The sequence below is a fragment of the Mustela nigripes genome, chromosome 1 (genome assembly GCF_022355385.1).
Source record: "Mustela nigripes isolate SB6536 chromosome 1, MUSNIG.SB6536, whole genome shotgun sequence".
Taxonomy (NCBI): Eukaryota; Metazoa; Chordata; class Mammalia; order Carnivora; family Mustelidae; genus Mustela; species Mustela nigripes.
Genome location: NC_081557.1, coordinates 136274573 through 136297072, shown reverse-complemented (window position 1 = coordinate 136297072; position 22500 = coordinate 136274573). Strand labels below are relative to the sequence as shown.

General features: G+C 39.6%; 1 protein-coding gene across 1 annotated transcript in view; it reads left to right on the top strand.

Moving 5' to 3' along the window:
- The window catches only part of CPE (carboxypeptidase E), a 109489-nt gene extending 88407 nt beyond the window's left edge, over positions 1 to 21082 (top strand). The window contains exons 5-9 of the mRNA XM_059374214.1: positions 885 to 1067; positions 10158 to 10297; positions 14777 to 14876; positions 17690 to 17808; positions 19434 to 21082. Of these exons, the coding sequence (XP_059230197.1) occupies positions 885 to 1067; positions 10158 to 10297; positions 14777 to 14876; positions 17690 to 17808; positions 19434 to 19532 (641 nt within the window). The 3' untranslated portion in view covers positions 19533 to 21082. The remainder of the gene's footprint in view (positions 1 to 884; positions 1068 to 10157; positions 10298 to 14776; positions 14877 to 17689; positions 17809 to 19433) is intronic.
- The last annotated feature ends 1418 nt before the right edge of the window (positions 21083 to 22500 follow it).

The following is a 22500-nucleotide window of genomic DNA, read 5'->3' as shown; positions in this document are numbered from 1 at the left end:
TCACAAGTAGGCAGAGAGGCAGGCAGAAGAGAGAGGAGGAAGCAGACTCCCTGCTGAGCAAAGAGCCCGATGCGGGGCTCGATTCCAGGACCCTGGGATCATGACCTGAGCTGAAGGCAGAGGCTTAACCCACTGAGCCACCCAGGCACCCACATTTTTATTTTTTTACTTTATTTTTATTTTATTATTATTTTTTAAAAGATTTTATTTATTTATTTGAGAGAGAGAGCGCGTGTGAGCATAAGCAGAGTGAGAAGCAGACTCCCAGCTAAGCAGGGAAGCCCCACCCGGGATCATGGCCTGAGCAGAAGGCAGCCACTTAACTGACTGAGCCACCTAGGCACTCAGAGGTCACATTTTTTAAAATTAAAAATTCTGACAGTGGAAATCTCCTTTCTGTTTTCTCAGGTCTAGTTTATGATGAACTTTCACCTTTTCTTGTGAAGCTTTCAGATACTAAGTAGGATGTCCTATTCTACCCAATTTCTACATTGTGGTATGGAATGGAATCATATAGCACTTACATACTAAGTGTAATTGTTGAGCACTTAGACCATCACTTATTTTCCATAGTGATGTTGCTTAAAAATTTAAAAAAAGCCAGCAAGAGGGTGCTTGGGTGGCTCGTCTGCTCAGGGTCATGATCGCAAATCCTGGGCTGGAGTCCTGCATGGGCCTTCCTGCTCAGCGGGGAGTCTGCTTCTCCTTCTCCCTCTGCTGCTCTCTCTCTCAATCCGTCAAATAAATAAATAAATAAATAAATAAATAAACTCTTCTAGAAAGAAAATATATCAGCAAGAGACAACACTGAATCACTCTTTGGAAAACACGCAGAGCTCTTTGGTCTAAATTGATTTCTTTAATCCTGTGGGTTTGTTTTCTAGGGAGTGCTCATGAATATAGCTCCTGCCCAGATGATGCCATTTTCCAAAGCTTGGCTCGGGCATATTCCTCTTTTAACCCACCCATGTCTGACCCCAATCGGCCACCGTGTCGCAAGAACGATGATGACAGCAGCTTCATAGATGGAACAACCAATGGTGCTGCTTGGTACAGTGTTCCTGGCGGTGAGTGTCCATTTCACCTTGTGCTTCGGAGGTAGTGAATTATTTATAATTACCATTTAGATGTGGGGAGCTTTCAGTCCTCAGACGTTAAGAAATAGATGGAACCTATAATTCACCCATTAAAATTAGTTTTTGGAATGAATGGTTGCTATGTATAGTTTCGTTTTTGTGGATTTTTAAAAATTAAGATGCTAATTGAAGACATAAGAATGAACTAAAGATGTCCATGGGGAAAATATAGACTGAGTATTGTGAAATATCCTACTTTTCAAATTCTGACCTTAGGGAATAAGAGCTTCCTTGTTATATGTTAGTTAAGTTTTTAGGCAGAAGAATATATTGGAGGGCAGTGTATCTTCATCCATATACCTTTTATTTTTCTTTTAAATGATGGGATAATGGGGACTGTTTGATGTGGAATATTAGTTGATATTCACTACTGTAATAAGCACTCTTAGATCATGAAGATCTTTACCTTTTATGGGGTCTGAAAAGGGAAAAGGCAGCACAGCCACCGGAGGAAGCCATCTTCTAGGCAACCACGGCAGCAGTCCTGGCTCCCTTTGCCCAAGTAGACTTCATAGAACTCTTATTTTCATGGCTAGCTGGACCACCAACAGTTATGTAACACTCACTCTACCCAGTTTGAAGAATGAAATGTAAAGATAACTGATTTTGTTTTCCCTCTTTGACCAAAAATGATTTTCTATGACCCACCTGTAAATGCTAGAGAATTAGGCCAGTAGCAGCACTAGCGAATTATAGGGTTTGGGTTTGTTTATTATGCTTCTTTTATTGAATTATGCCTGGAGAAAACCATTTTTCCTGACATTTTTCTTTCTGATATATGTTTGTTCTGTTTTTTTTTTTTGTTTGTTTGTTTGTTCTGTTTTGATTTATATTTCGCATCAGACCAGATCAGATTCAGCACTTTTTTTCCTCCCATAGCCTGAGAAATAAAGTCAGATTTAGGAGTTAGACTATATTAAATGCATCATACATCAGATGGGAAGTAATTTCATAATTCAATTTTTATAAAAAAATTAATGATACCTTTGGAATTACATTTATGGACAAACAATGTGTTGTCTACAGAATACCAAGAGATCTAGATCTGCAAAATAATGACAATAATATTAATAATAATAATAATACTGATCTTTATCAGTGATTATAAACCACAATAATCAGTCTACGAAAGTTTTGACTTCCTTTAGCTCCCTAGATAGTGAGTGAAATCAGTGTCTTAGGTCCATGTTTTCCAGAAGTGGAATCTGAAATAGGGATTTGGTTGCTTGTAATTTATTGAGGAAGTGCTCTTTAGAAAAAACCCTGCACGGAAGTGAGGGAGGCAGGGTAGGGAGATGGATGGAGCTGAAGGAGGATGTGGTCACAGAGACAGCCATAGCCTTGGCCTGAGCCATTGGGAGGAAGTCCTCAAGTGTAAACCGCAGGGGGGTTATCGCGCCCTGAGGCAAGGCGACCAGCCTTTGGTGGCTTCTGTCAGTCTTTGGTTGGGGATTGCAGAGGAGGATTTTGGAATGGAGGATAGGAGGGTGTGACCTCCCAAGTCAGGTAGTTTCTATCAGCAAGCAGCTCTTGTAGAAAACAGGGGTCAGCTCTGAACTCTGAACAGCCAACACTCAAACAGCAATTTGGGGATGGACCCCCTGGCTTAGTAAAAGCAATCTTGTGGGTAGCGACAGCATTCACTACTAGATTGACTCAGCTTCAAAGTAAAATTGTTCTGGATGCAGAATCTTCTCTCAGTGCTGTTTGCAGTGTTCTTCTTATGCCTCATCTGTAGTAGATACTCAGTGACTGTTAAATTAGTATGGAGTATATTAGTAAGACTCCCAAGCCCTTAGGAATCTACTGTGCTCTTGGTTGGACTTAAGGAACAAAATAGTATGTCAGACTATCTTATATGACCGTCCAAGCTCTTCCATGATAGAGAGGTCGGTTTAGACAGATGCACATTTCTTTAGCAGCCCAGTTAGGATTGAAGGTTTGGCCCTATTGTCACTTACAAAAAAATTACTATTTAAAAATTTTATTTCCCCCCAGCTTTATGGACCTATAATTGTGTATAAAATCATGTAAATTCCAGGTGTATGATGTGACTTATTTCATGAATGTATTGCATAAATGATTACCTAATAAGGCTAGTTAAGACATCCATCACTTGACATAGTTACCATTTTTCTTTTTTCTTTTCTTGTGGTGAAAACATTTAATATTTACTCTCTTCGCAGTTTTCAGATATATTACACAGTATTGTTAACTATAGTCGCCATGCTATACATCAGCTCCCCAGAACTTTCTTATCTTGTAACTGGCAGTGTGTGCTTGTTGACAAACATCTTATTTCCTCGTCCCCCTCTTGGCAATCACTACTCCTATTTTTTACAGGTTTGGCTTTTAAAATTTATATGTAAGGGAGATCACTCAGTATTTTTCTCTGTCTGAATTATTTTACTTCACGTAATGCCTTCAGGGTCCGTCCATGTTGTTAGCAATGGCAGGATTTCCTTAATTTTTATGGCCGAGTAATATCCTATTGTTTATATATACCACATTTTCTTTATCCATTCATCTGTCCATGGACACTTAGGCTGTTTCCGTGTCTTCGCTACTGTGAATAATGCTGCAGTGAACATGGGAGTGCAGATAACTATCTTTTAGATAATGATTTCATTTTCTTTAGATATATATACCCAGAATTAGGATTGCTAGATCATATGGTAATTCTATTTTTAATTTTTTTGGGAGCCTCTGAACCTACCATTTTCCATAGTGAATGTACCAATTTGCATTCTTATCAACAGTGCACAAAAGTTCTCTTTTCTTTGCATTTTTGCCAGCACTTATTGTCTTTTATCTTTTTGATAAAAGCTATTCTAACTGGTATGAGGTGATATCTCATTGTGGCTTTGATTTGCATTTCCCGGATGATTAGTGATGTTGAGCATCTTCTTGGATGTCTGTGGGCTATGGGTATGTCTTCTTTGGAAAAATGTCTAGACAGGTTCTTTGTCCATTTTTAATTGGATTATTTGTTTTTTGCTATTGAGTTGTATGAGTTCCTTGTGTATTTTTTATATTAACACCTCATCAGATAGTTCATAAATATTTTCTCCCATTCTATAGATTGATTGCCTTTTCATTTTTTTGACTTTCTTTTTCTGTACTGAAGTTTTCAGTTTGATGTAGTCCTGCTTATTTATTTTTGTTTTTTTTACTATGTGTTTTGTTGCCATATCCAAATGTTGTTGCCAAGGGAGGTTTTTCCTCTATGTTTTCTTCTAGGGATTTATGATTTCAGGTCCATTGATTTGCAATGGACCTGAAATCATATGGCCCATATGATTTCCATTCCATTTTGAGTTAATTTTTGTGTATGGTTTAAGAAAACATTCCAGTGTCTTCCTTTTGTGTGTCTTTTGTGTTTCTTTTTTCCCCCAATGCATTTTATTAAAGAGATTAACCTCTCCCCATTGAGTATTCCCTGTTTCCTTGTCAAATATTAGTAAACTGAATGTGCCAGAATTTATTTCTGGGCTCTTGATTCTGGACTTTTGATCTATGTGTCTGTTTTTATGCCAGTATCATACCATTTTGATTATTTTATCTTTGTAGTATAGACTGAAGTCAGAAAGTGTAATGTCTCCATGTTTATTCTTATTTCTCAAGATACTTTGGTTCTTTGGTGTCTTTTGTGGTTCCATATAAATTTTAGGATTTCTTTTCTATATATAAAGAATGCCTTTGGAATTTTGATAGGGATTACATTGAATCTGTAGATTACATTGCATCGATAGAATCTGTACCTTGAATCTGTGTTTTGAGTCGTATGGGCATTTTGGTAATATTAATTCTGACCTATGTACACAGGATATTTTTTCACTTACTTGTGTCTTCTTCAGTTTCTTTCATCAGTGTTTTACAGTGTTCAGTTTAGAGATCTTTTACCTCCTTGGTTAAATTTATTCCTGAGTATTTTATTGTTTTTGATACTGTTGTAAATCGGATGGTTTTCTTTGTTTGTTTTTTGGATAGTTCATTGTTAGTTATAGAAATGCAACTGATTTTTGTATTTTGGTTTTCAGCCTGCAACTTTAATGAATTCATTTATTAGTTCCAAGAGTTTTTTGGTGCACTCTTTAGGACTGTCTATATATAAGGTCATATCATCTGCAAACAGTTTTACTTCATTTTTTTCCAATTTGGATGTCTTACTTCTTTTTCTTGCCTGATTGCTTTGACTAGGACTTCTGATACTATGTTGAATAGGAATGGTGAGAGTGGGCACCATTTTCTTGTTCCTGATCTTGGAGAAAAAGCTTTCAGCCTTTCACCATCAAGTAGGATGTTAGCTGTGAACTTGTCATATATAGCCTTTATTACGTTGTGCTACATTTCTTTTACATCCAATTTGTTGAGTTCTAATCATGAAAAGAATCTGAATTTTGTCAAAATCTCTTTATGCAGCTTTTGAGATTATCATTATATTTATGTTTCATTCTATCAATGTGGTGTTTCTCATTTGTTGATTTGCTTATGTTGAACCATCATTATGCCCTAAATATACATTTTACATGATCATTCTGTATGATCCTTTCAATGTGCTGTTGAATACAGTTTGCTAGTATTTTATTGAGAATTTTTGCAACTATATTCATCAGGAATATTGGCCTGTAGTTTTCTTTTCTTGTAATGTCCTTTTCTGGCTTTGGTATCGGGGTGATGCTGGCCTGTAAAATGAGTTTGGGAGTGTTTCCTTCTCTTCAATTTTTAGGAAGAGTTTTAGAAGGATTGGTGTTAATTCTTCTTTAAATGTTTGGTAGAATTCACCAGTGAAACCATATTGTTTTGGGCTTTTCTTTTTTGGGAAGTTTTTGATTGCTGGTTCAGTCTTCTTACTAGTAACTGATCTGTTTCAGATTTTCCATTTCTTCATAATTTATAATTCAGTCTTGGTGGGCTGTATGTCTCTAGAAATATATCCGTTTCTTCTAGGTTATCCAGCTGTTTTTCTATAATCATTTATAGTAGTCTCTTAGGATCCTTTGTATTTCTGTCATATCAGTTGTAGTAATGTCTCCTCTTCCATTTCTGATTATTTTTTGAGTTTTCACTCTCTTAATTCTTACTCTAGTTAAATGTTTGTGAGTTTTGCTTACCTTAAAAAAAAAAAAAAAACAACCAGCTGTTAGACTTGTTGATCTTTCCTTTTGTTTTTCTTGTCTGTATTTCATTTGTATCTGCTCTGATCTTTCTTATTTCCTTCTTTTTGCTAACTTTGGACTTAGTTTGTTCTTTTTCTAGCTCTTTGATGTATCAAGTTAGATTGTTTATTCAAGATCTTTCTTTTTTCTTAATGCAGGCATTTATTATAATAAACTTTCCTTTTAGAGCTGCTTTTACTGTATCCTGTAAATTTTGTTATGCCGTGTTTCTATTTTTGTTTGTTTCATGATATTTTGGTTTTCCTTTGATTTCCTTTTTGACCCATTGGTTGTTCAGAGGTCTGTTGTTTTAATTTTCTACAGAATTGTGAATATATACTGCATAATATTCCATGTGGGCTTGAGAAGAATGTGTAATTCTGCTGTTGGGTGGAATGTTCCATATATGTCTGTTAGGTACATTTGGTCTAACATATAGTTCAAGGGCAGTTTTTATTTATTGAGTTTTGACTGGATAATCTATCCATTGTTGAAACTAGGATAATTAACTCTTCTATTATTATTGCATTGTTGTTTATTTTTCCCTTCAGGTCTGTTAGTATATTTGGCTTAATATATTTAGATGCTCCAGTGTTGAATGCATATATAATTTTCAAGAGTTATGTCCTTTGAGAAATTTACCCTTCTATCATTTTATAATGACTGTTTCTTGTCTCTTGTTAGAGCTTTTTGTCTTAAAGTGTATTTGTCTGATAAAAGTATAGCTACCCCTACTCTTTTTAGGTTTCCTCTTGCATGGAATATCTTTTTCCATTCCTTCACTCTAAGCTTTCCTTGTCCTTGAAGATGATGTGAGGCTCTGAGGCTCTGGTAGGCACCATATAGTTTGATCCTGATTTTTTTTTTTTTTTCTTTCCTGTTTTTAAATCTGTTCAGATACTCTATGTCTTAATGGAGAATTTAAACCATTAACATTTAAAAGACATATTAATACCATCTTATTGTTTTCTGTTTTTGTTGTTCCCTTGTTCCTTTCTTCCTCTCTTTCTGACCTTCTTTGTGAATTGATCATTTTCCTTAGTGATGTGCTAAGTTCTTACACATTTGTCTTTTGTGAAGTATTAAGTTTTTGCTTTGTGGTTAGCATGAGACTTACATCCTATAGACATAACAGTCCATTTTAAGCTGACAACAACTTAATTTTGATCATTTACAAAAAGACATTTTATACCATGCCCCACCAATAATGTGTTTTTGATGTCACAGTTTACATTCTTTTATGTTATATATTCATTAATAAATTATTGTGGCTATAGTTATTTTTAATACTTCTGTCCTTTAATTTTCATACTAGAGTTAAGTGACTAAGACTACCATAACACAGTGTTAGAGTATTTTGGATTTAACTCTATACCTATTTTTACCAGTGTGTTGCATTTTTTTTATGTTTCCATGTTAAAAATTAGTATTCTTTCATTTCAGCTTCAAGAACACTTTTCAGGGCGCCTGGGTGGCTCAGTGGGTTAAAGCCTCTGCCTTTGGCTCAGGTCATGATCCCAGGGTCCTGGGATTGAGCCCCGCATCAGGCTCTCTGCTCAGCAGGGAGCCTGCTTCCCTTTCTCTCTCTGCCTGCCTCTCTGCCTGCTTGTGATTTCTGTCTGTCAAACAAATAAATAAAAATCTTAAAAAAAAAAAAACAACCAAAAACACTTTGCAGCATTTCTTGTAAGACAGTTCTAATGGTCATGAGATCCTTCAGCTTTTGTTTGAGAAAGTCTTTATTGCCTTATTTCTGAAGGACAACTTTGCTGAGTAAAGTTTTCTTGGTTGGCAGTTTTTTTCTTTCACTTTGAATATATCATCCCACTCCCTCCCTGGCCTATGAGGTTACTACTGAGAAATCTCCTGATAGCCTCATGTGTGGGGTTGGGGGAGGTTCTTTTGTAAGTTATAAGCTTTTTTGTTTTTTTCCCCTGTTAGCTCCTTTTAAAATTATCTTTTTTGTCTTTGATTTTTTGATTACTTTTTTCTAATACACCCTGGAGAAGATCTTTTTGAATTGAAATTTTTGGGTGACCTATGAACTTGGATGTCCAAATTTCTTCCTAAATTTAGGAGGTTCTCAGCCATTATTTCTTGATATTTACTTTCTGCCTCTTCTCTCTCTCTCTTCTTCTGGGACTTTAGTGATGTGTAGATTGCTTCCTTAATGGTGTCCCATAGTCATGTAGGCTTTCTACACTCTTTTTCATTCCTTTTTCTTTGTTTTCCTATTACTGGGTAATTTCAGATGGCCTGTTTCTGCCTCCTGATTTTTTTTCTGCTTGATCCAGTCTGCTATTAATGCTTCCTACTGCATTTTACCCCTTTTAATTCTTTGTAATTGTTGTTATTGTTATTTTAGCTCTTGAACTTCTGTTTGGTTCTTGTTATGATTTCTATCTTTCTGTTAAACTTCTCATTTTGCTCATATATAATTTCCCTGATTTCATGAATTGTGTTTTTTATTGTAGGTCATTGAGCTTCCTTAAACAACTATTTCGAATTTTTTACTATGAAAGTCATAGATCTCCATTTCTTCAGGTTTGGTTACTGGAAAATGATTGTGTTCCTTTGGTGGTGTCATGTTTCCTTGATTTTTCATGTTCCTTGAAGGTTTCTGTTGCCTCCTTCCCATCTGAAGAAGGAGCCACCTCCTTTCTTTACCGACTGGCTTTGGTAGAATGATAACTTTTCTTAGTCCTGTTAGGAATTCCAAGGCTTTCCCAGACCTTTTCTATGATATGCCTCCTCCTTACTTGTTAAGGGGAATATTCTTAAAATTGTATGCATGCCTTCTTTTGATCCTGCAAAGTCAGGCCAATTGCTGATAGCCTCCTCTTTGCTTTCCCTAGGGCAGTGCTAAATGCTCAAATTTGTGTCCTTTCTCTCAGCCATGCAGTGTTGGGCCAGCTTTCTGTGAGTGCTCATCAGTCATCTGCAAAGACTCACTGTTGCTACCATCAGTGGCATGCAGGGGGAGCTTGCTACAGGGCGGGGTGTGTGGATGGGGTGTGTAGAACGTTAGGGGTGCCTGTGGGCCAGTCGAGGGGTCTGCTGGCAAGGTGTCCCCAGTGGCTCATGGGTAGGCTTTCTGATGGATTCTCTGACAAGGTTAGTAAGATCCACATTCCTTTGATACATTCTGAAAGTCTTGCCTACTGTTCTCCTAGCCATTCCCTGCCCCCAGTCATATAGCATACTTAAGTTTTCTGGATGGGGTGAGAAAGAAGCTGTGTCCAGTAAACTCACTCACATGTTCCCACTTTGCCTCCTGAGAGAAATCATGGACCAAAAAGTTCTCTGTTGTCACTGAGCTGTACCACCTTAGGGAAGGGGTGATGCAAGGAAGGCAAAACCATTACTCTTACTTTCTTAAGTGCATCTGGTCTCTGATTTTTTTCTTCCAATGGTGTGCTGGAATTTTTGCTCTGGACTCCTGGCTTTCCACAAAGGCGCTCTGTTCCATGCGTGATTGTCAAAATTGGGTCTTTTTCGAGGAAGATGGTAGAAAACTCCTCTTCTGTCATTTTGATGCCATTGTTCCCAATTGTCTTCTTTGAAGACAATTCCAGCAACGCGGAACACCGTTGATGCCTGCTTTAGCACCCAGCAGCCGCAAAGCATTCAGCTAAGTGATTGCTTAAGAACCCAAGAGAATTTCTGCTCTAAAGCAATAACAGCCTCCCAGTTCTGTTGTTATGTCCCTTATGGTAGGTGATTTTCCTTGTGGTTTCCCACAGACTACTTAAAATGCAGCGGTTGGTGTATTTTTTGCTTGGCTCCCAATTCAGCAGAACGGTTTGTGTAGGGTTTTCGTCTCCACATGTAAATTCTGACTTTCCATTTGGTACCTTGGCAGGAATGCAAGACTTCAATTACCTCAGCAGCAACTGTTTCGAGATCACCGTGGAGCTTAGCTGTGAAAAGTTTCCACCTGAAGACACTCTGAAGAGCTACTGGGAGGATAACAAAAACTCCCTTATTAGCTACCTCGAGCAGGTAAACACTGTCTCCAGCATAAAATGGGAGATCTAAGAGCATTTAATCCAGGCATACTGAGCCCATCTCAGGAGTCAGGGGAGTCCATCTGACTCAGAATGAGGCTGCTACATTTGGAAAACATGTCAACAGTGGTCCAAACAGGCTTTCATTTGTGCCTCATGATATTCACTGAGAACCGACTAAACTGAGATTTGTGGTAAAGTGAGGTGACACCCTGTGTTCATTCATATTGCTCTAAGCCAGGCAGTCTTAGGACCCTCCTCCACCCTGATTGTCTTGGGCCTGTCAGGCATCCCAGACAGGATCAGGACAAGGGTGAGGTAAGTGAAGCATCGAGGATCCAAAACCGAGGGAGGCACTTACTCTCAGGGGCATGCAGGTATAGGATCTGTACCCGAGTGTGAGTGCCTTCTTAATTTCTGTGCCTTAACGTGCCCCACTTGTTTCACCCTCGACTCAGCGGTATCTGAGGTAATCATAATAACTATAGCTTACCTTTCCTGGGCATTTACTGTTTCCCAGGCATTGTTCTGAATGCCTTACATGTGATCATAAACACATTTAATCTTCACAACAACCTCATAAGGGAAGTTGTATCTTCATCATCATCATCATCATCCCTGAATTAAAAATGAGGGATCAGAGACACAGACAAGTCAAACAGCTTGCCTGAAGTCACTCAGGCACAGTTTAAATCCAGGCTGTGTCCTTCCAGAATCACCATGCCATATTGCCTCTGATGACACAGTCCCATATCTGTTCTAGAGAAGCACTTAATGGAGCCATTCCAGTACGGTCTATACAGAATTTGGGGGGAAATCTCACTGCCTGAGGGAGTAAGATACCTTACCTACTGATACCCTGCCAACCCCACACTTCTATACTATGTGGACATGGGCTCTGGGGGCCTCGGTGGGGAAGAAGACCCAAAGACTCTGATCCTTGCCTGCAGTGCCTTGATGGTCTTCAAACTCCATTCTGTATGTGGCTATTTACACCCAAAGCTAGGTAGAGTGATGTCAGTTTCACATGCCAGCAGATGGTCCAGACTAATTTAAAAACTAATTTGATATGAACAAATTATGTTAAATAAACATGAAGCTATTTGCATATATATGGACAACATGTACTAGGAAACTGATGCATTTAAAAAGATGTAAAATCAGCTTAAGTGTTCTTTTACACGTGTCAGATATCCATAGAATACCTCACTAAAAGTGATTCTCATGGAATTGATGCGCTAATTACAAAGATTAAAAATTACTCATGACACAGGATGTTTTCAATCAGTGGGATCCTCTGCATGTTAATATAAAAAAGGCATTTTCAACAGCAAAAGGTAAAAATAATTAGCCATTTTGACCCTAGAACAACCTTGATAAGAACCCCTGAATAGTTTCTCCTTCGAGGAGAGCTGTAATTATATTTTTGGGGTAGAGAAGGTAAGACGGGGCTATTTGGTGTGTCCTCCTCCTCTTAGATGTCAAATAATGCCTACTTAACGCAGTGCTTTTCATTCTATTTACATAGTTCTTTCCACAAAAATTTATTCAGCTACTCTAGTGTCTTAGGCATGCTGTGAAGTGCTGGGGATAGAAGTCTGATTATCAGTGAGTTCAGAAATGTCAGAACTGAATCACGTGAGAGCATGATAACTGCTCAAATAAAGGTCAGTTACAAAGAGCCATGGCAGGCGCTGGGTCCATAACTTGGTCCTGCTCATCAGTTAAAACAACAGGTTCAGCTGCTGCTTGAGCCTTAGTTCTTAAGAAAAAATTCTAGACAGAACAAAACCCACAAATATGTACCATCAGGAAAGAGAAGAATATGTGTTATATTTATGGTGGTAAGTAGGCATGTATCAACTCATCAATTTATATAGACATAAGCTGGAAAGAAGAGGGAACAGGTCATACCATCCTGTTTTATGCCACTTGGAATCAGAATTTGATTTGTCCAAAGACCCATAGGATCCACCGTGATAGAACCTCAGTGTTATGGTACGAGCTGTGGAGAGGCGGTGACAGTGATATTTACAATGGGCTCCTCCAGCTTGCTTCATAGAACACTGAGTTTAGGGTATCAACGGCTGATGACAGGTCAGTGAAGACTGCCAGAAGTTCTGTGTTGAAATTATTTTATTGATGATGGGACAGAGTACAGTGGGGTATAGTAACTGAACACCTGGACCTAACGTCTAAGTGTGGACTAGTTTAGAATTCATGGAAAATAGGTGATTAGGAGGTCTAATTCTGTAATTGGTTGAAAAGAAATCTCTTGCAGGGCTTTAAAGGGATGTTTGCAGGAGCTGGAATTGCAAAGTTAATTAGGATAAATAGTTTGCTGTGGTGGAGAGCCTCTCACTCAGTAGCTTTGCCACGGTCTAGTTCTCAGAATTCCCAAAGAAATTCTCAAAGAATGCTTCGTGGGCACTGGCATCAGAATCACCTAGGTTCTTGTTAAAAATGAGTTTCCTTTCCCATCAGTGAACCCCACTGCTTGCATGGTAGGATCCCAGAGTAAGTCCATTTCAGCAAGCTCTTTGGGGGAGGGCTTAAAGGTTACTGGTATGAACAGTTCTGGTGACAATGGAGAATCTCTGGATTTTTTTTTTCCAGGCTTGGTTGGTTGAGGTCCTGGAATCTGAGGAGAGAGCATTATAGGAGGGACAATGGTAGTAAATAGTTTCTTCAGGCATGAGTGAAATTTGAACTTCTGTGATTTCCTTTGCAAAAGCCATAAAATGACAGCATTTTCTGATCTGCATTCATGTGGAGTTGTGAAAGTCTGTAACACTTTCACTGAGATTTATTACTACTGTGTAATTTTTCAGAGAAATTTCCTTCAAAATTGTCGTATCAGAGATAGATATCTACTTATTTCACTATTTTTTTTTTAAAGACTTTATTTATTTATTTGACAGAGAGAGATCACAAGTAGGCAGAGAGAGAGGGAGAAGTCGGCTCCCTGCTGAGCAGAGAGCCCGATGTGAGGCTCGATCCCAAAACCCTGAGATCATGACCTGAGCTGAAGGCAGAGGCTTTAACCCACTGAGCCACCCAGGCGCCCCTATTTCACTATTTCTTAAATGGCATACTCTAAGTCTTGGGTTGCAGAGGCAGAGAAAAAGTAAAGTCATGAATATTAACTGGGTATATTTTTGCCCAATGCAGGCGAACTATATATGTTTTTGAAGTGATTGTTTGACTTAGTTTTGAATGGTAAGGAAATTTAAAACTTTCATCTCTCTAAGGTTTATAATATTGACAATATCCAGATTATGGTGCCTCAATGAGCATAAAGTACATGTGGGTAAATAATGGTTTGTTTGCAAGCTTTCTAAATTTCTTTGAAGAGCCCTCATATTAAGAAATTTAAGGTTTGCATTTTTTTCTATGTGTATCGCTCTTCCTTTTCTCTAAAATTTTTCTGATCCCCAAAGTGCCTTTAGAGGAAGGAAGTACATGTTATTTTTGTAGAGTTGTAGAGATTCTGTATCTTTAAAACTAATAGCAAATGCAAAAAGATTTGCTGATTGATAATCCAGGACATCTGTTTGATAAAACATTGTACTGCTGCCAGATTTATTCTCTGATGACAAAGGCAGGCCTGAGACTTATTCTACCTTCTGTGGGAAATATTCCAGTGTCCTCAGTAGCAAAAGCAAATTCACTTTCTAGGGCTAGATGGAGTGAGGAGCGAGCTGAGCCTTTGGGAATCTGGGCAACTTCTGTTAATTAATTAAGCTTAGTGTATCACCCTTTGGTGTTTCCAGAAGCAGCACTTTCTCGGGGACCTGAAGTGACTCTCTCTTACTTGAAACATACTGACTTAGTTGAATTCTGTTTAAAAATGAAGGAAAAAGCTGCTTTTGTAGTTTGCACTGTAGTTGTCGACTGTGGCTTAATGGAGGGGCGTTATTCTTCCGTTTCCTTTCTAAACCCAGTCTTCAGTTTTAAAGTCCACAGATCTTTCAGGTCACTTATTTTCAGCCAAAAGAATATTGTTAATGGGTTCACTACAAGAGTAATCACAATCTATCTTTTTCCTCAACATGAACAAGTGCTAAAAAGGCTGTAATGTAATTCTTGCTAGCTGGCGGGGGCCATACCCCTATACACAGGTGACCCAGTGTAAGAGGGAGAAAGTCATGAAATCTGCCAACGACCAGAACTGCTTAGGACAGACTTTTGTTTTATTTTGGTGGTTTGGAAGTTACTTCATTGTCTTTATCTGACAGAATAAGATGTCAGTTTTCAGGGGATTACTTCTCATTTGTCCACTTGAGAAAGAACAGTGTAGAGGATGTTAAAAAAAAAAAATGAGCAGCCTTTTGAGCATATTTTGATCCTTAAACACTGAGGATCTACAGTCTTTTGCTCGAAAAGAAGGAGATTCTTGGCATGAAACGTGTTCTTAGAGCATTTTAAATTTGATTTTTTTTTTTTTTTTTTTGCTTGTTCTTGATCTTCACAGATACACAGAGGAGTTAAAGGCTTTGTCCGAGACCTTCAAGGGAACCCGATTGCCAACGCCACTATCTCCGTGGAGGGAATTGACCATGATGTTACATCCGGTGGGTATTCTCTGCCTTGATCTGGAGGCTCTAGTGTAACACACAGAGCGTGATTACTTGTCATCCTAGTTACAGTTCCTACCTTGTTCTAAACAAAACAATCGAATGACTAGTGTCTCTTTACCTCCGCCCTCTGCCCGCTTTGATAAGTTACATTTCCTTTGTGGGAGCACAGTCAGGCAGTTACTAGGATGGTTGCTGGCTTAGAACTTGGCATGCAGCAGGTGGCGCCCTTTCCTCGCTGTCTTGGCCTGGAGCTGCCCCTGGGAAGCCTCCACTGGAGAGTCTGTGTAGCTCTTGAGGCAAAGGCAAATGAACTGGCTGGAGCTGAAGTATCAGCGCCTTTCTGATGCCTCTGAGGTGCTGACAGGCTGTTAATTGGAGGACCTCGGGAGAGAGTGGGAAGGATAGGAAAGAACAATGCCAGTGTATCAGGACGTGTCTAGGATTTCTCTCCTGTTTTCTTCATTTAATCTGTACAAAAAATCCAGACTTTCTCAGGGTTAAACCAGGTGTTAACAGCGTGGAGGTGGATATTAGTTATTTCTGAGTTCAAAGCCCCATTTCCGTTTTCCCTGTTTGGGGACGAGGATATATTTTCCTGGCAAACCTGCCTGCCCCTGTTAATCAACATTTATGCAGCTCGTTCTAGTTTACCTGTCATTTGTTGGGGCCTTTTCAACAACAACAATATGTTTTTAGGGAGGAACTATTGGCATGTTTTTATACCTTATAATTAATGAGCATTTACCTTATTTCCCAAATCACTCTATACCATAACCTCTTTCTTGACCTCCTCATTTATGACTTGGGTATCTAAAAAAATCCTTAACATTTGCCTATCTAAAGCTCCATTTATTTATCTGTTCAACAAATATTTATCAACACCCCCCTAAGTGCCAGCACATCTTGCCAACCACTATACTAGAATTTGTGCCAAGACATTGCCCACTTAGCCCTCGGGGGAGCTTGGAGAAGGCACCCAGGCATCCATCCTCTCTGGCCAAAGGGAGCCTCTTCTGTCTGTTACCCTGAGTGCCAGAGAGATACGATTTTCTCTGCATTCCATGACTCAGGCATTTTATGGAACTCTAACATGGGAAATACACACAGGCAGGAAGGCATGAAATCTGAGGAGACGCTCCGTCTTTTTGAGGGCAGGGTAGGAAGGGGGAATGGAGCCCAAGGTAGTGAAAGAATGAAATGAATTGTCCTGGAAACCCAGAAGGGTTTCAAGAAGGAGGGAGTGATTGGGAGTGCCAAGAAAGATGACCCTTGTGAATGAACCAGCAGGGAGGATCCCGACAGAATCTGTTTCCGTGGGACAGTGGGAGCCTCCTTGGAGGGTCTAAGAGAGAACAGGAGAGACATTAGAGATAGAGAGTACTGACAGATCTCTTCAGACAAAAGCAAGGGTGATCAGTGACGCCCCAGTTGAAAGGAGATGTGGGAGTCAGAGGAAGATTGGAAGAGATGGTCACAGGGGCTTTTCTTTTTCTGGTTTTATTTTCACAGTGAAATAAGATGGAAAGCATCAACTGAGAGGGAGGATGAAGAGGATATGTCAGGGGTGTTAGGAAGAAGCAGAAAGTGTGAAATGTCTGCTAAGTCCTTGCTACTCAAAGTGTGGCCCTGACCGGCCCCTGAAGTCAGCACAGTCTTGGAGCTGGTTAGGAATGCAGAATCTCAGGCCTCACCCCAGGGCTAGTGAATTAGAATTTGCACTTGACCAGTTTCCTAGGTGATTGATCTTCACTGGTCTAGGAAGATGAGAGTGTGGAAGGACCAGGGAAGAAGGGACGAGAAGGGATACAGAGTGGTTCTGTGCCCTCGGTTATGTCGGTGTATATGCGTCAGAGACCGAGGAGCATGGTGTTGTGTTTCCTCCAGCTCCATGGGAGCAGGTGCAGCTCTGGAAATGAGCCAGGGCTGGTGGCTTGTCAGGCATGGATAACCAAGAGGGAAAAGCAGGTGATGGGTTGAAGGCACATGTGTGAGACTGATGATGTAGGAGTGGCCAGGGATCCTAACGAGATGAGGAGGGAGCTGTGGACATGTAGGGTGAGAAAGAGTATGACCCCTGCCTTTGCTTAAGAATTCTCCAGGGGGGGGGGGGGGAAGAATTCTCCAGGGAACTTGTTGAAAATGAGGTCCCTCCACACCAGCACTCTAGACCAACATATTCTGAATCTTCAGAAATAGAAATTTCTAGCAAGTGCCTGGTTTTGGATGAGGCTGTCTTGGGTCACACTTTGTGACACACTGATTAGCTTCAGTCCATCAGGAGATCACGGCAAGATGCTTGGCCAGACTCGAAACACAGCACCAGATGCTCTGATTCCAGGATTGGGGGCTTTATTTATCTTTTTAACTGTGTCACTCCTGACATGATTATGAGAATCCATTGTCTTCGAAGATTTATTGAAAATTTGACATTAATATCTGTAAAATTGTCATTAGAAATTACTTCCTCTAGGGGCACCTGGATAACTCAGTCAGTTAAGCATCTGCCTTCAGCTCAGGTCATGATTTCCACATGGGGCGCCCTGCTCAGTGGGGAGTCTGCTTTTCCCTCCAGCCCTTCCCCTTGCTTGTTCTCTTGCTTGCTCTGTCTCTTTCAAATGAATAAGTAAAAAATATTAAAAAAAAAGTATGTATTTCTCTAAGAGAGTGTAACATTCATTTCAATGGCATTTTATCAAATTCCGTAAACATGTATTTTAAAAACAGGGAATCAGAGAAGTTGAACTGAGGTATAGTGGGTATTCCTAAAATGGCATAATTATGTGAGTGGATATTTTGTTTCCCTACAGCGAAGGATGGTGATTACTGGAGATTGCTTGTTCCTGGGAACTATAAACTCACAGCCTCTGCTCCGGGGTATCTGGCAATAACAAAGAAAGTAGCAGTTCCTTATAGCCCTGCTGTTGGGGTAAGAGATTGTAATGGCTAAGATTTATTGAGCTCTCCGTGTGTGTCACACATATTCAAATGATGTATGTTTAGTCTTCATAATGACCCTGTGAGGTAGGTACCACTATTAACCTCCATTTAACAGATGAGAAAATCGTGGCCAAGCAAAGGCAGGTGACCAAGGGCTCCTTGCTTGATTTTATGCTACTTAGTGCAAAGCTCCCTTATTATTTCTCAGTTTTTTTGAAGACCTCCACAAGAAAATCAAATGCAACTTAACAAAATCAAACTTTTTATTTGACGCATTGATGTCCATCTAAAATCTCATTTTAGAAATTTAGAAAATGAGATTTCTGTTCGATTTATCTTTTTATTTCTAGAATCCAGTATAATACTCAGTAAGCATTTGGAAAAAATAATTATGTCTGTCAGGTGATCTTAGGCATTAACCAAATATGTAATAAGTATGTATTATGAGAGAGACCCTCTGCTAAAAGCTATCAAAAAGTACATCTTATTTAAGTTGGTGTTACTTATTTTGCTGGGAAGGTGGTGGTGGTGAGACCAGAACTCCTCTTGGCAGGGTTCTAGGGCATTCTGCAATCTTTGCATTACATTTTTGCAACCAGGGAATGGCTGGCAGGATTTCCAATTGAAAGGTTTACTTAAGAGGAGTTTATTGCATTTTTGTGCATACAGCCAACGTTTGGACTATAAGTACTTGGCTTCACAAATAGAATATCTTAGTTGTTACCTGGTGCTTTGGTTTTCATTGCGTGTCTATGTACATTAGGCTGTATATGTATTAAAATCAAGAGATAATTTTGGGCAAGTGAAACCTGGGAAAAAGTAGCCCCAGAAACAGATTGTTAAATGTTCAGTTATGTGGATCTTAGCCTTTCTGGCCAGTGTTGCTTGAAGAAGGTAGTGAGTGTTATATTCCTAAATAACCAGGGACTTAGTGGCCAGATCAAGGAACCTTACTTCTATTTGCAATGAAAGCAGGGGTATCTAGAGGGACTGAGGAGGACTGAGGTTGGGAAGTACAGGTTTTGAATAGCCTTTTATGCTGAAGTCTGTGGATTTTCATAGACCTGCTGAGAACTTGCAGTTTGCACAGAGTTGAGTTCCTGCGCCACTGGCCTCTCTGGTGGTTTGGAGATGTGTATGTCTCTGTCAGTTTCCTTAGCAGATTCAAGATTCTGGAAAGCAGTACCTATGGTTTGGGACACCAGGACACTGAACTACATTCTGCCATCTTTCCCCAGTTCTTAGGAGAAAATTCAAGGTTTAGGGACGTTCAGTGAATACTCAAAGGGAAAAAATTAATTATAAATTACATCTTCTTATTCAGGTTAAAGATTGCCTTTAAATAAGCGGCTTTTGAATAATCTGCTTTTAAATAATCCTACAAGACTGTAAGATCAAAGCACATTTCAAACATAATGGCTTTTGATTGTTTTTTTTTTTCCCCTTTCTGAAAGTATCTTGTTTATCACAAGAGATTTGTAGGATATACTTTAATTTAGGTGGCTATCCTGAGCTTATTCTATAAGCTCTAGAACTGTGCTCATTTTTAAAACTTCAGCTTTTAAAAATACACATGCAGTTTGGTAACAATATATTCTTGATTTCCTCTTTTAGGTTGATTTTGAACTGGAGTCATTTTCTCAAAGGAAAGAAGAGGAGAAGGAAGAATTGATGGAATGGTGGAAAATGATGTCAGAAACTTTAAATTTTTAAAAGAGGCTTCTAACTAGCTGCTTTTAATCATGATCTCTACAATATAGTATGATGTAACGTGACCATTTTCTTTTAGATTTTGTGCAGTATTTAACACTGATTTATTTTGTAATCATTTCAGTATTAATAGACACTACTTAAACTAAATAACTAGACTTTTAGGTGAAAATATAAGAACTTGATCTGTTTCTTCTCATATAGCATTCATTTTCCTACATATATTACAAGGAGGACTGTAGCAAATGTTTACGCGATCTTGCTATTTTAGACTTAAATGCAATATTCCATGTGTTATTTACGATACGGAAACTTTCTGAGTAACTCTAGCTTTTCAAAATTAATGAAGTGCTTTCATTGTCATTGGCGACGATGCCACATAGTGAATGCCGCTGAAAAGGTCAAGGGCTACAGCATGGAGTGGTGGGCACTATACCACACGATTTCAGTAGTTCAGTATAAATTGTCATTCGTCTCGTGCCGACTAGCTATATAAACATGATCATGTTAATGCATTTTTTGGATGGGAAGGAAATGCAAATGTTTAGGAAGAGATCTCATGAGAATGGAAATCGACTTCTTGCTTGTACATATGGGAGCTATACTGTTATATTATTCAGCCTGTTAACGCCACTTAAAAGCTTAAGGGTTTTCTCTTGGTTGTTGATTGGTCTAGAATTGCATTCTGAATGAATAAAGGTAAAAAAAAAATCCCCACGGTCTTTATTTTATTTTAGTTCTCTATGATTTTTAGTGTAGAGTTTTGGTCTTGGGATGAAAAGTCTTTTTTCTGTAATGGTTCCTTACTTGCTAATCCTCGCCATTTTAAAATTAATTCATTAAATAAGATGGCATTTATTTATTTGAGAGAGAGAGAGAGAGCAGGAGAGCAAAAACATGCATGAGCTGGGGGAGCAGCAGGGGAGAGGGAGAGGGAGAAGCAGACTCCTCGCTGAGCAGGGAGCCCAACACAGGGCTTGAGTCCCAGACCATGAGATCACAATGTGAGCTAAAGTTAGCTGCTTAACTGACTGAACAAGCCAGGCACCCCTATCTTTATTACCATTTAAAAATTTATCCAGTGGCTGCTGTTTGCCAAGCACAGAGCAGACCCTGTGCGTGTTGGTGGACAGAAGTTTCTGACTCCATGGATCTTATGAATCAGCTTTGGACACAGATTTTAAATAAATGTACACAGAAATGAGTATGTAACTGTCTCTCATGATGAGTAAGATGGCAGGAAAGAATAAGGTGTTCAGAAAAAGAGAATGACCGAGAAACTTCAATTAGACTGGCTGAGGGGACTCAGAAATAGCCTCTTGATGCATGTAAGCCTACGCCTAAAATAGGAGCAGGTGTGGGCAATGCAGTGTAGGGGTGTGTGTGTGTGTGTGTGTGTGTGTGTGTTAGTGGTGGTCGTGGTGGTGGTGGTGTGATGGTGTGGCTGATTACTATCCAGGTAGGTTTTTGTTAATGTCATGTTAACTGTTGTAATATCAAACCTCCAAATATATATTGCCTTAAGCACAATAAAAGTCAATTTTTGACTCCGATATCTGTAAGACATCCCTGAAGTCACTTCTGCCCATGGCTCATTGCCCAGAGCTAGTCACATAGCTTATTGAATCACCATCTTTCATGGGCCGTACTGTTACTACTATAGTTCTCCTTTCTGGTTGCAACATAGGTTTGCTCCCTTTTTTCCAAATATAGAATTCACTTGACCTCTTCGTGCGTGAGTGAGGTAACTTATATCAAAGCTTGGAGCCTCAAGTCTGGGATTTTTGAGGGATCTCACAATGACCTCTCTATTCGATCAGCAAGTGGCCCCTCTTGCTGTCCAAACCTACAAACCAAAAAGACAGTTTATAGGAATCTTTCTCACCCAACATAAAATAGAATAAGGTCAGTAAACACCCCTCCTTAGAATGGTGAGAAACGAGAGATGCACAGTATTTGCTGGTTTGCAGCAATTCTGAAATCTTGCCAAGTGGCTATTCTATAGCCTCCTCTTCTGGACATAGAGAGTGGTCCTGGTTCCAGAATTGATTCTGGACTCTGAAAAGTGCTTCCTGTTCTCATTCTGCAAGGCCATGACATGGTGCATTCTGCAAGGCCATGACATGGTGCTCTTGAACTCCCCCGTTCTTCACTCAGGATGTGGGTGGATGGAGGTGCATCATTGGGAATGTGGGAGCTCCCTGGTCATTGCAGCAGACCAAAGGAGAGACTGAAGAATCCAGAATGGACCTTTTATTGACTTAGCCTGCGAGTGACATGGTGTCCGCTCTTCTCACAATCTGTTGGCCGAAGCTAGTCACGTGGGTTTGCCTAATTGAACAGGATGCAGGAAATATGGGGGAGCAAGTAGAATATCTGCCTCTGCCAGAAGACTATACACACCAAGTTGGCTGTGCACACAACTGTGGGAATGCAACTCCATGTAGTCTTGCCTTTGCATCCATTTGTCATGATGCAGGGTTTCAAAGGTCCCTGCTTTCCTGGTCCTGCTCTCAGCATGCTCTGATTTTATCATATGAAGGGTCTGGAATGGAGTGCTGTTGGGAGGGAAAGTCCTCCTGGTCAGTGTTTCCGTGCTCAAAGACCTCCACCGGAATAAAACTCCTGGCCTCTAGTCCTACTTCTCACTTACTCTTTCCTGCAGAGAAGTCAGTCACTTAATTGTTAGGTTATGACAGGCGAGCTAATCTAATTGGGTGGGACAAATCCATGAAATGATGGTAAGCTTCCTTTCACTTTCTTCCATACCCTAGGTAGAGGCAGCTCCAGAGTCCCTCTGGGGTACCAAGTGTACAGACTTTGGGTATGTGCGCAGGGACAGAGGAAGGGCTCGTGGGCCTAGAATATTAACAGACTCTTTGTTCCACAGATCTAACATCACTTTCTGCAGTTAGTTTATCAATGATAAAGCTGACTGTTTAACCTCTGTCCGTTGATCTCCCATGTTTTA